Consider the following 17,588-nt stretch of genomic DNA (forward strand, 5'->3'; position numbering starts at 1 on the left):
ACAGAACGGTCGGTACTCCAGGACGGCCGGCGGCCGCCACGCAGTCATCACCAGTTTTTTTGTTTTTTTCCCCCTGCTAATCTACTGTTACACACTCCAGTCCGGTAGGTGGCAACAATGCGTCTTTAAGTTGGATGCCAGCCGGCAGCCGCCCGTGCCCACCAGCTAATTGAAAAGAAGAAGAAGAATAAGTAGTAGCAGCGAAGACGATCTTTGGTAGTAGTAGTGAAGCACAAAAATATGGATAACGTCGGTAAAAAATACAAAGAAAAGGGTGGGGCTGAGAAGGCGAGGGAATAAAAAATGTGACATTTAGAAAGTGAAGCCGCTAAATGTCACAAGCTCACTGAAATGTTCAGCAGCACAGCCAGCAGCAGCAGCAGCACAGCCGGCAGCAGCAGCAGCACAGCCGGCAGCAGCACTGAGGCACAAGTTGACGTTAGCAGCAGCATCCAAGAAGTTAGCAGCATGAGTGAAGAAGAGAGTGTTGAGGTGAGCCAGACAGTTGTGCAGCCTCAGCATGGTAGGGCCACATGTGATGATGAGGGACAGAGAGATGAGCTGGTGGAAGTTCCACAGACAGATAGTAAGTAAGTATGGAACATGACGTGAGAGAGGGAGAAAGAGAGTTACTTGCTGGCTGATGTTAGCAAATGTTCTTCAGGTGTTGCTACATTTTTATCTATACCCTGTTTGTGTTGCTCAGTACAATGCAAAAAATTAAATGAAATAAAATTAAGTGAAATAATGATTATAGAAGTTAAAACAGCTCCACATTTTAGGTGTAAAATGTCACATGCAGTAATATTAAGAAATAGGCTATATACTGTATATATAAAAAACTGTTGTGCTTTTACTTTTTAAAGTTTTGGTAACGTTACAGTTTTCTGATAATACTTACAAACTTTTAAGACTTTGAATACAGAAGTTACATTTATAGTGGTGTATTTTCATTATCATTTGTGCAGTAAGTTAATTATTGCATAATTTAATTAAGATTATTGAGTAATAAAGTAATCATAAGATTGCATGGAATAGATGATGTTAAAATCAACATCAGTGCTATTGCTGTAATTTGGATGGTATAGTGTCATAAGTCATGATTAAAGTATTGTGACACCCGTGCCAGGCGTTGATGACCCAGTCCGTCCCTGGACACCGATATAACACTGCTACGGATGCTGTTTGTAATCTTTAAAGGGCTTTTGTTTAGATTTTGTTACAATCAGGTGTACTTAAACACACTCAGATATGCGCACACACAACGCTGTTCTCCACCTCGCTCCTGTTACACCTCTGTGACTACCTCAGAACGACGCATTTTGGCTTGTGACCTTCTTCAGGGTCATTACCTCAGATTGCAGATTGCTGCACAGAGGTGGGTCACCCCCCCCCCTTGGCTACTGTGATGTTTAAAGAGTTAAGAGTTGATTTGTATTATTTAGCAGATCAGAAAACCCACCACCTACCTGTGTTTCTGTTGCCATCAGTCATAATGGTCCTTTTCTTCCTGCTGGTCTTAAATACAGAGAGAGGACTATTATTATAAAGGGAACAAAGTAAAGGTTACTGGTTGCACTGACACACTCACTTTTATTTGTCAGCAGTGTTACAACAGCATTAATAAATCAAATGTCTGAGATGAGCTTCTAATAATGTTAGTAAAAATCACAGAGATTCAGTCACATATGATTCATATTAACATATTATTTATATTGTATCTGAAGGAGGCCCTCCTCTCTCTCTCTGCATGTTCTGCTGCTGCTACTGCTGGGCAACACACAAACAACTCGAGCATAAAGACTAAATACAAACAACAGAGTGATTCATACCAACACATGTTGTTCTATCTGCTGGGAACATATTCCAGCAGCCGTGCAGGGCTGATATCCTGTGACATGTGGTGCGTCAGAGTGCTGCTCATGGGGCTCATCCCAGGACTCCGAGAGACAAAGCAATGATAGATCATGTGTGTACACATGTGAAGGACTCGTCCCGCCCCCGGGAGGAAACCCCACTGTAGTTGTGACGTGGGTGACCATTCATAGACATCTGCTCTGACATCAGCTGGTGTCCCCCCAGCCATGTGGGAGGAAGTGGGACTCTGACAGGAGCCTGAGAATCCGGGTTCACTGATGTAATGCTGGATTGTTTTACTCTGGAGTTTATTTCTACGTTGTCCTATAAACAAAGCTGCACCTCACTGACCATAATCCCGTCAGGCAGGGGGGCCTCTGCAGATCCCCAGCGCTCGACTAACACAACCACCCACAGGTCACACTTTATTTCTATTTAGTCACTTCAGCTGTTTATCAAAGTTCAGACTCATGCTCCTGTTTGTCTTTATCTGGACTTTAACTACACAAAATCATAGAATTGCCTAGACATGTTGGACATGTTCATCTTGGATGTTCATATCCATCCACCACTTTTTGCTATTTTATTTCAGTAGTGTTTATAATTATTTAATAATTATTATTATTAAATCTGCAATGCACAGCAGTCTTGACATCCAGATAGTTGTCTTTGTTGTTGTTTGTTGTTTATATCATTCTTTAGGATGTCTGGTAACTGTATGGAAGGTATCTCCTGAACTCTTTTGGTTGTCCATAAACAATTTAAGGAGCCACCCTGACACCATGCTACTCCATTAGAGGGCCAAGCTCTTTCACAAAGTGGAAATCCACAGAGGCTTCTCTGCCATGGACTTGGGTTAGGGTAAAACCTCCCTGTCCCGCCCCCATATAGATTCAGCTGCCTAATGATACCGCCCAGTGGTCTGATTCACTAAGAATGGATTGCAGCCGCTAATAGCTCGTAAAATCATTTGCTCCCTCTATCTGTACCGTCTCACAGTCTAACTCACAAAGCATAAAGTGCAAATGACATTTGAGCTCAAGCATGCCCAAAAAGTGTTGGTGCTCGGTGCAGTTTGCTCTTGTTTAGTGTGTGAATGTGGAGAGAAGTTATCTGGACCTTTCCTCTGACAGAGCTGCACTCTCACACTGATGGAGCTGCACTCTCACTCTGACGGAGCTGCACTCTCACACTGATGGAGCTGCACTCTCACTCTGATGGAGTTCAGCCCCCACAGACCACCTTGACCTGTGCCATGGAACTCTTAGAGATCAGAAGCACAGAGCTTGCCAGCCTGTAGATGTTGGTACCCCCTTTAAATTCATATTACTCATATATTATTATTATATTATTCATATAACAAGCTAACAACTAAATATACAATAACAAGAGGACTTTGAAATTTCTTTAACCTGAATGTAGGAAAGGGGAACTTAGATGACGGGGGGTGAAAAAATGTTGATGGTTATCTGGAGTTAAGAACAGAAGTTATTCTTTGTCAATGAAAGAATAATGAACTGTATAAACAGCAAACGGCCTTCACAGGCCCCCTTAAGATGTTTGTTGAATCACAGCTTGGTGAGGTGGACTGACCTGCTCCAATGAGCGCTGTTTACATCTTCTCTGTCTCACGTCTCTGTATGATTTTATTTACCACCATGTGTTTGTGTGTTTGTGTGTGTGTTTACTTGCTTGTTTCTCTTTGTTTTCTGTCACTTTGTGTTTTGTGTGTTCCTCCATTTGTGTGCATCTGTGACTCACAGACAAACCTGTCAGCAGGTGGTCAGTGATGCAGTATGGAGCACATATAAGTGTGCTGTCTGTCTGCTGCATGTACCTGAGGAGGACGCAGCAGCCGCGCTCAGATAGAGGGGACCCTGATGGATTCAGGTTTTAGACATGAGGAAAGATGAACTCTGAAGCTTCTCTCTGGGCTTCAAAGAGTTCCACATTTTCTTCACAGCGTTTCTCAGACCTCACGAGGCTGGGCAGATTTTATGAACATTTCTCCTCAAACTGAACTTTAAACGGACTTAAAGTTCCACATCAGAGGATGACATCGTCCCGGCTCCCTCTGCTCCTGTATGGGATCCTCCTGTGCAGCTCCTTGGCTCCTCTCCCGGTCATCAGCAGCAGGAGGCAGACAGTACACAGTGTGGGGTCGCTGCTTTGGACCAGCGGCAGCTCCTGGGACAAGAGGGAGGCGGCGGGTAGAGACGGAGAGTACCTGGTGGGCATAAAGAGACTGAGGAGACTGTACTGTAACGTGGGCATCGGCTTCCACATCCAGGTCTTACCCAGCGGGAAGATCGCAGGAGTGCACACTGAAAACAGATACAGTAAGTTTGATGGTTTAAGAGCTGCGGTCTCAACCAGCCAGTGTAGACAAGACACCTTAGAAACCTTGGGTTACTAAAAATATAATTTACAGAGAGAGAGACTACTTAAATCCAGTTCTGAAAGGAGGAACACACATTGAACTTACTGATAAAAGGTCAAAGGTCCCTGCGACGGGTTCAGTCCACAGTCTTGTGTCGGGGTGAAGCAGACACTCACGTTTATGGAAAGATTCTTGTGTTAGTGTTCGTAATGTTTCCTCTCCCTGCTCATCCTCTATTCTGATAATAATCTGCTGCACACAGCGCTGCAGGAGCCTCATTCATTAACTGAGCTGTCAATCATGGCGTTTTAAAATGTTTTTCGGAATCAAATATCGAATCACTTGAACACAAAACAGCGTGATATTAACTACCATGACCAAAACAATTATCTGACGTGCCTTTTTATTTTATAGTTTGACCCATGTCCTATTCATTAACATAGAAGAGGCAGGTTTATAAGCAATACTGCAGCCAGTCAGCAGGGGGAGCTCTAAATCATTTGGCTTCACTCCCAGGCGGCTGTTTCTCCGTCCATCTTAATATACCGTCTTTAATGAGGAAATGGTTAGAAAATGGAGATTTTTTTTTCAGTGTTGATGGTAAACGTCATCAGCTGAGTAGAAAATCAGTGAAGTTAATGAACAGTAAAAGAGTTCTCCTTCTCGTGGAGCGCTGCAGAACGTGCCTACTTGTCCCAGGAAGGAATAAAGAGGTATGAATATCAAGTCACTGTGAATAGTTCCCAAACATGAAAACAATCAGATTTACATCTCTTGATCCTCTCACCAGAGTTAAGGGACCATAGTTACTGACACTGACTCTGAATTCAGGTATGTCTGTGTTGCAAAAACAATTTCAACATTTAAATAATTTTTATGTGGAATTGATAAAAACAGAAAGTGCTTCTGTCAAGCCTTCACAGCCTGGATACAAAAGTGCTCAAAATCTTCAAAACATCAGAAAAAAACATGCTAGACTCTGATTTCAGTCATCACACTCAGTTGTTGGATCTCAATCTCCACCCTAAAGCCTGAGCACTGAACCCACACAGACCTTAACGATGTCATCACATGCTACTTGGAACCAAGTCCCTGGACTTAACTTCTTCCAATCCCGCCCACCTAATATGGTCACTTCAGGTATCAAACACCATGACCCAACAGCCTTAATACCAAACATAAGGCTTCAAAACTGTCGTCCAAACACCAGTGAGAGAAGTCACAGCACCTTCTGACAAATGTCTTAAAGCTTGACACAATCACAGTCTGGAGATGTTAAATTGTGAGGTAAAATGTTTAAATGTTGTTGGAGGTGTGCAATCCGTTTTGTTCCGCTGCTCAAACAACTAACCAGACTCTGTGTCATGTTTCTTGATTCTAGGCCTTCTAGAGATTTCTCCGGTGGACAGAGGAGTGGTGACTCTGTTCGGGGTGAGGAGCGGCCTCTTCATTGCCATGAGTGACAAAGGGAAACTTTACGGCTCAGTAAGAACATAAGGGAACAGGAACTGTTACTTGTTTATGTTGGTGTGAATTATGTGAGTTACGCCACAGGGGCGTCTGTGGCTCAGTCGTTGTCTCTCAATCAGAAGGTCGAGGGTTCGATCCCTAGCTGGGCAACATGTCCGATGTGTCCTTGGACAAGACACTTGACCCTGAACGGCTCCCCCTGCTTCGGTGGTGGTGTATGAATGGGATTAGTTACTTCTAACTGAGTGTGTGAATGTGTAGGTGTGACATGCAATGTAAAAGAGCTTTGAGTAGTCAGAAGATATAAGCTCAAGTCCATTTACAGGTCCCAGAGCATTCTGAGCTTAGAGCAACACATCTAGGAGCTAGCCCAAGCCTGAGCAAGTCTTAACTATAAGCTTTATCAAAAAGAAAAGCTTTAATGTTACTTTTAAAAGTAGAGAGGGTGGGGGCACACTGGTGGCGCAATGGTTAGGGCGCACATCCCATGTATTGAGACTCTCATCTCGAGCGGTAGGCCCGGGTTCACTTCCACCCATGGCCCCTCTCCACATGTCATTCCCCGCTTTCTCTCCCTGGTTTCCAACTCTACCCACTGTCCTCCCTCTGCATTAAAGGCACAAAAAGCCCAAAATAAATCTTAAAAAAAAAAAAAAGTAGAGAGGGTGTCTGCCTCTCCCTGACAGGAAGATAATTCCAAAAGAGAGGGCCTGATGACTGAAGGCTCTACCTCCCATACTACATTTAGGGACTCATGCAGGTAACTCAAGCAGTCCTGCATTCTGGTGTTCGCTAACAAAGGTTTAGACCTGCAGGAATAACAGCAACATATTTTACTGTTACTATTCTAAATGCATAATTATTGAGAATAATTGTAACAGTTGATCCAAAGTGGGTCTAAGCCTGACAAAAACATATTTTAAGATGAGGCCCAAGCCTTAAAGGCAGGGTTGGTAATTTTCTCCAGATCCACTTTTTCTGATTTTGTTTGGAATTGTCTTTAGGTCCTGACAGAAATGAATAACTCATGTTCTCTGAAAAAGGAACAAAGTAAATCCATCATCTGTATCAGTTTTAAGTCTGTAAAAACTTCAACCAATGTCTGCCACGAGGTACCAATCTGATGCCCACACTCAAAGCACGAGCTGAGGTCCATTCTGGACCAACGGCGCTCATGCATGTAAGTGAGGGGCGTGGCTTTAGAGGGAGCACAGAGGGGAGGGGGCGGGTGTAGATGGTGCACTGAGGGAATGTTACTTTCAAAATCATGCTAGTTTTAGAAAATTACCAACCCTGACTTTAACTGTTAATAAATCTTTTTACATGTAATGGTGTCTACAAAGACTTTATAAACACAGTATGTATTTCTCTGTGTATTGATGTCACAGTTAATTGAGGGTCATCATATGTGTAATGTTTGATGTGTTGGCCCCGCCCCCACACAGGAGCGATCAGCTGGAGTTAAAGTTGTTTTGAATGCTGACTGAGAATAAGTGAACCTTGAAGCAAACAGCAGTTAGTCCTCACACACTTAGTCATCGACTCACTCAGAGAGCAGCAGTCGTGCATGTACAGGGTGGGTGGTCCATGAAGGTTGGGGGTGGGGGTTGACCTTTAGCTGGAGTCCAGACCTGTATGACAGAGTTACATCTTATATTATCATAAAACACTATGAGGGGGGTTAAGTATCTGTGGCGGAGGGCATTAATAAGGACAGATCCCGACTTGTTGCCATGTTTACAGACAGCCACCAAATCAGAGTCAAGTCCTGCTGTCATGTCACGAGTCACAGGTCGTTTGTTACACAGCATCATGTCTTATAAACAGAACCAAAGAAAACACTCTCGTCTTCCTCTCCTCTCTTCCTCTTATTCCTCCTCCTCCTCCTGCTCTTCCTCCTCCTCTTTTTCCTCCTCCTCTTATTCCTCCTCCTCCTCCTGCTCTTCCTCCTCCTCTTCCTCCTCCTCCTATTCCTCCTCCTCCTCCTCCTCTTCCTCCTCAGGGTCACTACAACGATGAATGCAAGTTCAAGGAGCAGCTCCTAGCCAACAACTACAACGCCTACGAATCTGCCGCCTACCCTGGCATGTTCATCGGACTGAGCAAGACCGGGAAAACCAAGAGAGGAAACCGAGTCAGCCCCACCATGACCATGACACACTTCCTCCCCAGGATATAAAGTTCTGAGATCAAAACTCTCCAGGACCGAGTTAGGACCACAGTTGGATCAGACATTACAGAAACATGTTCTCGTTCTACAGCGCCTCTCCAGGATGAGGAAAACTGTGATGTAAAAAGTGTTTAGAGCTAAAGCAGCGCTGCAGGACAGTGCACAGAGCATCAACACGCCTGTTAATAAAACACAAAGCACTATCAGTGTCACAATGTCTAACTGCCTCACTTATGGGCGGTGACATCATCCTCAACTTCACACTTTTGATTTAATATACTTTTTGTACATTGAGTTGCTCTACAGGGTTCAAGTCTTATTTGTGAAATTTCATAGAGTTCTATGGTTCTAATAGAGATTGCATTACCTGTGTCTCCAATAAAGATATATTCTATTCTATAGTTTTCATTTCTATCACGTCGCTCAGACAGATCATGTGTGATGTCGTCCATGCATCTTCAGATCATTCGAGGCTCAAATCCTGTGAAGAATTTTAAAGCTTCTCCGCGTGTCGGGTACCTCAGGTGTACCTCAGGTGATGACCTGTGAATGTAGAGATAGCGCCTGGAGTAGAGAATCCAGGTAATAAAGAGCTCAAAGGGAAGCATGTCTTCATGAGACACTCCCTGCGTCTCAGACATAGACTGTATAAAACATTTACGTAGTCTCAGTGATGTCACACATTGGTTTCTGAAGGCTAGTTCTGAAGCTCACTGATACAGAATAAGTCAACCTTGTAAGAGGCCTGACAGACAGCTACAACACGCCCACTAACAGCCACATCATTCTCGCCCATAGTTATGCATAACTCTTACACACTGAACCAGCTGCATTTATTTTTCTATTAATCACAAAAATTGCAGTTTGAGACAACCAGGATGACCAGGATCTAGTCCTAACTTTGAGGGGAAATTCTTAGGCAATGTGCTGATTCTAAGAACAGGCAAGGCAGGCGACTGCTTGTGACCAAAGGGCTGACAAACTTTAAACCCCTGCAAGGGCTGAAAATGTACAGATTTTACAGCGACAGTAGGAAACCTCCCTAAGGGGGTCCCATCACTCTCATTTCACCTGCACTATTCCTCTAAAAAACTAAGTTTGGCATGAAGGTCACCAAAGGAAAATGAAGAAGAATTATCCATCAGAGCGTGAAAAACAGAAAGCATACCAGCTAGCGTTACATTATGGTGATTGTTCTTTGGCGTTTTACATGTGTCATAACTCAGGTAGCAGCCGTGCAGCCAGCGCTGTGGAGTCAGAGTCAGGAAACTGGAGGACATATTAGGGATGAACACTGGTTAAAGGGGCCCCCGGTGAATTTTAACCCTTGGCTCCAACCGACCAGAAATGATAGAAATGATTATGAACTCTGTAAGCTGAAACTAAGACATCTTTTTAACAGGAAATCTTCTTTGATCTAACGCCTCTGCTGCAGATCTCCACTGTGTTTCATACTTCCTGTTTTCAGCCTCTTTTACTGATGGTTCTGTTTAGTTCTGTTTTTGTTTGTGTTTGTTTTCTCTCTCTCCCTCTCCCCTTTCTGTTAGCGGGGTGTGCAGCAGCAGACGAGACACACCTGGCTCCTCTCAGCTCATCATCCTGACTATTAAAGGTCTTCACTTCATACTCTGCTCTGTTCTCAGGTTTACGTTCAATGATTATTTGTGTGTGCTTGAGCTGCTTATTTTTTGTGCTCTGGATATTTTTGTACTTACCTGTGTTTTTTGGTGCTCAGGTATTCTGATGTGCCTCGCTGTTCACGAGTCTCAGGGTCTGAGGTTCCTTTGTCATCCCGTGCCGTCTCGAGGAGAACTTTTCTGGCCAGCCAGCTCCCTGCCTCAAAGCCTGCTCTTTTTCTTAATTAAATGTGTTTTTACATCAGTGGCCGTCTCTGCTTAGGGGTTTGATTTAAGCCAAAAGCTCACACTTTTTCTCTGCTCTAAAGAGGTTTTCTTCAACGATAACCTTCACACTAAATATCATGTTCTTTGAGACTAGAAAATACCTGTCCCAATGTCCCATTCAGCACTAAACATTAGCTTGTTTTTCAATTTAAAGGACATTCACAGGCATTCAATCCATAAAAGAAGAAATAAAAGACAGTTTATTTTCGTTTGAAAAGGCCTACATTTATATTTTATTTATAATTACATTGATTTGAGGAAAGGTAATGAAAAAGTAGAATGTTAGGTTGTTTCTCAGTTCAACATCATCAAAGTTGAAGTTGTAATGTTCCAGTGTGACCACCAGAGTGCAGTATTTACAGCGATGATTCTTTAAATGTATCAGTTTGTTTTGTATTCAGTAAGACAGTCCAAACAGATTATGAATGAGTTTAAGACATTTATTCTTCTGAATGAATTCTATCAATGAGTTCAAATTATTCAAAACTTCAAAAAGAGTCTGTCACTGGAACCGTTCTGCTTTAAGATTATTATTTCTAGACTTTTCTTATAGTAGCCTGTCTTTTTGTTGACTGATGTTTTAGTGCTTGTATAATATAATAAAAATAAAAATAATAGTATAATATTTTCAGAAAGTTAACTTTCTTCAACAAAATTTGAAAGTTTTAAACCACTCGTCTTGTCCAAAAATGTAAGCGTTTGAAAATAGTTGGGTATCTCTTTGTGGAAAACACTGAAAATAGGTTTTTCAGAAATTTATTCTTATGAATTAAAAATGTACCTAGCAGTATAATTACGTTAATGTCGAAATCATAAAATCTGTATTCCATAAAGACACCAAACAACATCTTTTTTGTTTGATTGGGACAAAGAGGAAAATTCAATTCAATTCAAAAAACTTTATTTGTCCCCGGGGGGCAATTCAAAAAGTTATTAAAAGTTATTCAAAAAGTTAGAAGAAATCAAGAAATAAAAATGAACACAAAAAACATTCACAAATGAATTCTCGAGACGGATATATGAAATGGAGAATTATAATATAACTATTATTATTGTTATTATTATTATTAAATTATTATGAGTGTTGTTGTGGAGTTGTAAATCTTATTTTGAAGGTTTGGCCGGAAACGGCTGTTCGGTCTCGTCTCCTCCGGTAACGATGTCCGCCGTAACGTTACCTGGATGAGACGCACCCGCATCCAGCTGTGTCCTCGCGCACCGCACCGGAGCGTGCCTGGCGCGAGACAGGACGAAGGTACCTGTCGGTGGACTGGACGGCTCGTGCCTCCCCGTTAACCGTGAAGACCGGGAAACACACACAGCTGTCCCACGAGACCCAGCTGCTGCTCAACGACGCGCCGCATCTGTTGCCTGGGTGAATTCATTAACACGTTAGCATCCGGCTAACAGGTACCTAACGTACGAAAGAGGCGGAATTACACAGAAAATAACGGATGTCATCTCTCGTTACCGGTGGACACCGCTCCCAATGACTGTTTAGAGAGTCCCGGGGTCGGTTCAGGGGTGAAACATTCCGTCCGGAGCACGAGACCTACCTGTAAGGTGAGGGAATGGGCTTCATGTAACGCTAACGGGAGCTAGCATGCTAGCCTGATGGAGGCTGAGTGAGGCTATGCGGTGTGACCTGCTGTTAGCTAACATGGACGGTGTGTGTGTAAATACGGTGATCGCTCTGCTCCTCACAGCCAGCTAAAGGCCCACAGCGTCATGGAGTCTTTCCTGCAGATAGCGCCTCACTCCCTGGCCATAGTGCTGTCCAGGGTCGGGGCCGGGGAGGCGGGGGGAGCGGGCGGAGTGTCAGAGAGCGACGAGCTTCCGCGACACCACACCGGCTATGAGATATTTGCGGATTTTAAAGCGGAAAACACGCAGCAGCATGTGTGGAACCAGCGGATCACCGAGGCCGTGTCCGAGACCTTCTTCCTGGGATGGATAGACGAGCATGTGCTGCTGATCCAGGGGAAGGAGGACCACCTGGAGGTGCTGAGGGAGGGATGGATGCGGAGGTCCCTCAACCCGCCGCGGGGATTCACCATCAAATACCTGGGTAAGGCCTCAGAATCCCCCGCTGTCTGAGTTGGATCGTGTGTGTGTGTGTGTGTGTGTGTGTGTGTGTGTGTGTGTGTGTGTGTGTGTGTGTGTGTGTGTGTGTGTGTGTGTGTGTGTGTGTGTGTGTGTGTGTGTGTGTGTGTGTGTGTGTGTGTGTGTGTGTGTGTGTTGCTCCTCCTCCTCCTCCTCATCATCCTTCACCTGTTTCTGTGATGTTCAGGTAGAACATTTTAATTAGCAGGTTAATCATAGTGATAGTATACTATCAGATACTGATAGTCTTCAGTCTGTTATTACATTTCCTGCTTTTACCTCCTGCTTTAATGCTGCTCACATCCGAACAGATTTTAAGAAGATGATTCTTAAACTTTGATACGATTCTTGTAAAAATCTAACAATGTCGATACCTTTGTTGCCATGGAATCAAAACAGGTATCAATGGTTCATCTCCAGCGTCTTTTTTCAATTGTTTTCACTGAGGAGAGAGCGTTCGCAGTGCAGCAGGCGGCCACCTGGCGATAAAGCACACCATCCAGTGGCTTTTCCGAGTGCTCCTCCTTTTCTTTGCATGCCTGCTCCGAGCGCTCAAGTTGAAAATCTTTCTATTCAGAAAGGCGCTGATGACGTCACCGGCGCTCTTTTCGAAATGATATTCCCCGTAGTTTTGACGCCTACAAATCGTGTCTGGTAACGTTAAAGTACAGAACTAATGTTTATATTCACTGCTATCTGGTGTCAGTTTCCTTTCTTATCACGCTTCGTCCTTTGACTTACTTTCTGTCCGACATCGCGCAAATTCAGCGACATATTGATTTTTAAATCTAACATATTTATCCACGAGTCAGGATGATTTTTCTATTCTGTCCCACCTCTACCTGGATTTTATTTTAGTCAGGATGAAGGCCTCACCTGAACCCTGGTGGACTCGGCTAAGACCCTCAGACCCCCTCAGGTAGTCTTTGTGTGTCTGTGTTTGGAACTCCATGCTGGTTTTTAGCTGCAAGCCAGTGAACCGTTTGTGCTTTCAGCCAAAGCATCAACTGTACACAACTGAACTGACTGACTGTAAGCTGCTGCTCTCTCTCTCTGAGATATTTCACCAGTTGAAAAATAAATCTGTATTGAAATTGGGTCATATCTGTAGTAGAAATGTGAAATACATTTTAACCAAGAAAGGGCAGAAAGTGTCTTTTTGGCTCATGTTGATGAAAGACAACAACTCCCAGAATGCAAAGTACCACAGGCCACTCCCACTGATCTAGTGACTTTTTCCGGGCAGAAAAGCGTTTGTGCGCTGAGAAGAAAAACGCTGCACGTCCGTTCGCTCAAGTTGAAAATCTTTCAACTTTTCAGAAAAGTGCTGCTGACGTCAGGTGTTTTCAAAATGTTTGATATTCCCCGTATTATAGCGACCTACAGATCGTATTGTACTCACATCCTCTTTGCTCCGTGTCTGCTGGAGTAAAAAAAAACTTTTTCTTTCGTAATGGTGAATTATTGCAGTGGGACCTATGGGCCGGATGAAAACATGAGGAACTAGTGATGTAGTTTCACCCCCTCTAACCAGAGCAGCCTCCGATGACGCAAAATGACGATTCGTGCGTCATCAGAGGCTCCTTTACAGACAAGAAATACAGAGCTTTCCTGAAAATGAGGGCGGGATGTACGACCATTAAAAAATACTACCAGGTTTGTAATGATACAAAGCTTAATGCAAATGGGAGAAGTATCCCTTTAAGAGGATGATAGAGAGCATGTGTTAGGGACTATTTTGTGTGTGTTCATGGGGATAAAGGAACATCAGTGTGTGTGTGTCTCACTGTTGTGTTTTAAATGTATGTTGAACAGGATGTATTCACATTAACAAAACTATAAAAACAAAAAGTCTAACTCCTGCTAGGTCTGTCTGCTACCCTTCCTCACAGCTGTGTGTGTGTGTGTGTGTGTGTGTGTGTGTGTGTGTGTGTGTGTGTGTGTGTGTGTGTGTGTGTGTGTGTGTGTGTGTGTGTGTGTGTGTGTGTGTGTGTGTGTGTGTGTGTGTGTGTGTGTGTGTGTGTGTGTGTGTGTGTGTGTGTGTGTGTGTGTGTGTGTGTGTGTGGGGTTTCCTGCCCCTCCCCCCCTCTTTACCTGTCTGTCTCGCGTTTTGACTCTTTTAATTATTGTCATTACAGAATCGTGTACTGACAGGATGTTGAGTCTTACTGAAACAAAACGCACACTAACTGACTAACTCCGACCTCAGTTTTATTCGACAACATAAAATCAGAGCTGAATAAAAAACATTGTATTATGACCTCTTACCTTCGTCATGTACTTGAATCACAGAGAGACTCGCCACATCCTGTTTAAACATTCACAGTAAAGCTTTGCAGGAAGACTTTACTCTGTTTCTGCTTTGCACCAAGACTTAACTCTGTTTCTGTCATTTTTAGTTTACATGAAAACTCGAATGAGTCCTAGTCCATGGGTAGGTGTGTCTTTTTTCAAACAGTGTTCCTCCTCAGTTAAATAAATAATACGGTCCACTAGGGCTAAACAATATATTGTTTCAGCATCGTCATCGCGATGTGCGCATGCGCAATAGTCACATCGCAAGGACATGCGATGTGAAGAAAAGAAATAAATAAATCCGTCTGGAGACGAAAAATATATTTGAGCGATTCAATTAAGTTTATGTATCCTGTCTACGCCCATTCACATTACTAATAGATCTAAATGAGCATTTATATATTTTACCACATTACATGCAACAACTCTCAATAGTTAGAACATCTTCTCAGAGCTCTGTCATCTCACCTGCTGTTATCAGGGTCGGGCAGAGCGACGTGCAGCGTGAGTGGTCGAGCCACTGAGAGAGAGAGAGCAGTGATATGAGCGGAGAGGAGCAGTGATTTATACAATCTGGCAGTTTGCTTATAGTTAATATCACATAAGGGGTTATGTTCAACACTTTCGGGGTTAAAGGCAGCAGCTTCCAGATCTGTGCGTTCAACTTTGTCTTCAGTCAGAACGGGCTCTCGGATTTGTTTTTGAGGTCTAAGTTTCGATCTTCTGATAGCCCATTTTATTTTTTATTTCACGTCCTCCTTCCCACGCTTTACGACTTCATGAGCTGCCATAAAACTTGAAACAGTCGTAGTTTAATGTCGAAGTAATCCGTTGCTTAAAAGTTTGGTTCACCTCCTGCAGTAATATTTGTGCGTGCTCCTGCTGTGTGTCTCTCTCTTGAGCGCAGGCTGGAGGGGTGCAGCACGTTAATATATTTAATAAATATCCCCATAATATTATTTTGGCGCAGAGGGAAACTTAAATGATGAAACCTCAGTGCATGAGCGCGTTATTAAAAAGTCTGACCTGATGTGAAAAGAATCACTTTGCAGGAAATATTATAGATAGTTGATAATTAACAAATATCAACATGATTAAGACTTTTTGCAAATGCAAATAGTGTTCACGGAGGCAGAGAGAGACAGAGGCAGTCAGGTGAGAGTCTGTTAGTGATCGTTTCGGGGAAAATTCAGCTGAACAGAGTGAAGCAGTAAACTTAAAAAAATATCGCAATATATATCGCAGGAAAGAAAAATATTGCAATGTCAGTTCTTACCAATTTCGTGCAGCCCTACCGGCCACACACGCTGAGTTCTCAAAAACATCTTCGTCCACATGAAAACATTAAACACACTGTTACGACTGTCATGAGAACGACAAGTCAACAAAGATGTCCTTGACATGCGGAAATGTTCTCGCCATTCCTCTGCAATGACCATTTCTAATACAAAGTTGTCCATTCAGGCGCTCGTCAACATAGTGGGAGCGCTAGTTTGGTTATGTTCTCCATCGCTCTAATCTCACGTAAACAAAAGTGACAGCGTTTCACGATGACGCCAAACGGAGGAGAAACCGACGCACAATGTGGCATAACAAGAACAAAACTCTGTTTTCCCTGTCTACACAGAAACACCTTAAACAGAGTTTCTGAACACTTTCACCCTGGAAGGAGTTTTACTGAAGGTGCCTTTTCAGTGACCTCAAATGCCGATTGTATACGAAAGGCCAAAACAAGAAAGATACGTTTTAAAAAAAATAGACTTCCTACGTGTGAACAAGGCCTGAGACAGTGTTTATTTATCTGCCAAATGAACACGGACATTGCATTGTGTTGTTGCTTATTTATTTATACCCTTCTTTCCAGTTATGTGTTTGTAGTTTCTAAAGAAGTCAAACCTCCCTGCTGTATCTATTGTTGCCACTTCAGTATGGTGGCCCTGAAGTGCAAAGCACAACAACAAATACGTATCCTCATTTGAATGTTGTGAAAGGTTGACAGCATATCCAATATCCAATTTCTGATTTGTCGTTGGGCCACCGTACTTTGGCCCTGTGCTGAGCTGCTGAGTGATCCTCAGGGTTTGTTTCTCTCATACTGAATCCCCTTACTGCAGGTGCTTTATGAATCTTTTTATGGAGCCTTTAAATCCTGTGTCACGCTGTATGTGTGTTTGTCCACTAGATGGAGACAGTACACAGTTAAATGTACTTCCTCTGTGTTCTTCCTCTGTGGTGTTTTCAGTCCGCAGTGGTTCATAGCTGACATGAATCACATTAATGTTTCAGTTTGTGTGATCAATTCATTCAATTCAAAAAACTTTATTTGTCCCCGGGGGGCAATTCAAAGGCACACAGAGCAGTAAATTAACAACAGTGCAAGTAAACAAAACATTTTAACCTAAATAGAAAGTGCCAATTTAAAAAAAACATGGAAAAGAATATATCTAAAGAAAAAATAAACAGTAGAAAAACGTAATAAATGCTAAATAAACGCTAAATAACTGCTCTGTGAGCCGGCCGGTCTTCCGCACGAGCAGCGACCCGGAACCGGAAGTTACATGATGATGCAGTAATGCTAGTGGTCACCTGAATGTTACCCGTCTCTGTCCCAAGTCACAGTATAAATTAATCAGTGCTGCCCCCTGCTGCCTATCAGTAGATTAGCATTTCTTACATGCACGAACGTTATAATCAGTCCTCTGCAGCTGGCAGGGCTGTGTTCTGAATGTGTATGATCCATGTAGAGAATAAAATATAAAATAAAGACACCTATTCTCCACAGCAGGACGTCACAGTGTCACCCAATAAAGAAAAAACCTCCTCAGTGTGAGATGTGGGTCTAATGTTTCTCTCACTTTATTTTGATCCAGGATTTATGTGCTGTAGATGTTGTTTAACAACCATAAGATGGCGCTTTATGTCAGATTTGTGCCTGTTGGAGATGGTTTGTCAGGATACCAGCTTTTTAAACTTTATTCACTTCTAATAAAAATCAAACGCTTTTCAATGAGAGCCCGACCGATTAATCGGCCAGCCGATTATATATTAGCATATCCAGCGACTATAGGTATTGGCTAATTTAATGCTCCGACATTATAGTATTATTTAATTACAACAGCAATTCTCTTTCACCAGCAGGGGGCGCTATATGGATTACAACAAGCATCATTACTCCCCAGAGTGTCGAGCGGTGACGCATGCTCATGCTCAGTTACTTTCCAGTTGAGTGACCGTCTTGTCTTCATTATAAATATTTTTCCACAAATGTTGATAACTAACTAATTTGGGGGATCAACGCAATAAATGTGTATCGATCTATCTCTGCAGATCGAACATAGAATATATCGGCCGGTTTATCGGTATCAGATTTTTTCTCTCCCTGATATCTTATCGGACCCAGAAATAGAAG

General features: G+C 42.9%; 2 protein-coding genes across 3 annotated transcripts in view; both read left to right on the forward strand.

Annotated features, from left to right (window-relative positions):
* Nucleotides 1-3,713: 3,713 nt before the first annotated feature.
* On the forward strand, nucleotides 3,714-8,233 carry LOC109996736 (fibroblast growth factor 4-like). The gene is made up of 3 exons (XM_020651010.2): nucleotides 3,714-4,196; nucleotides 5,619-5,722; nucleotides 7,710-8,233. Exons 1-3 carry the CDS (start codon nucleotides 3,911-3,913, stop codon nucleotides 7,884-7,886), a joined length of 567 nt encoding a protein of 188 aa, XP_020506666.1. The 5' UTR covers nucleotides 3,714-3,910; the 3' UTR covers nucleotides 7,887-8,233.
* Nucleotides 8,234-10,747: 2,514 nt separating this feature from the next.
* The window catches only part of LOC109996735 (storkhead-box protein 2), a 47,785-nt gene continuing 40,944 nt past the window's right edge, over nucleotides 10,748-17,588 (forward strand). For both annotated transcript variants that reach the window (XR_010666952.1, XM_020651007.3), the window contains exon 1: nucleotides 10,748-11,849. Coding sequence is in view for 1 of the 2 variants with exons in the window: in XM_020651007.3 (XP_020506663.1) it covers nucleotides 11,510-11,849 (340 nt within the window). In the remaining variant the exon portion in view is untranslated. The remainder of the gene's footprint in view (nucleotides 11,850-17,588) is intronic.

The sequence above is a fragment of the Labrus bergylta genome, chromosome 9 (genome assembly GCF_963930695.1).
Source record: "Labrus bergylta chromosome 9, fLabBer1.1, whole genome shotgun sequence".
Lineage (NCBI taxonomy): Eukaryota > Metazoa > Chordata > Actinopteri > Labriformes > Labridae > Labrus > Labrus bergylta.

Excerpts from the sequence above, each read along its gene's own strand:
- LOC109996736 (XM_020651010.2), top strand. The coding sequence starts at position 3,911 with ATGACATCGTCCCGGCTCCCTCTGCTCCTGTATGGGATCCTCCTGTGC. Across the intron at positions 4,197-5,618 it reads GCACACTGAAAACAGATACA|GCCTTCTAGAGATTTCTCCG; the intron begins GTAAGTTTGATG and ends TCTTGATTCTAG. Across the intron at positions 5,723-7,709 it reads AAGGGAAACTTTACGGCTCA|GGTCACTACAACGATGAATG; the intron begins GTAAGAACATAA and ends CTTCCTCCTCAG.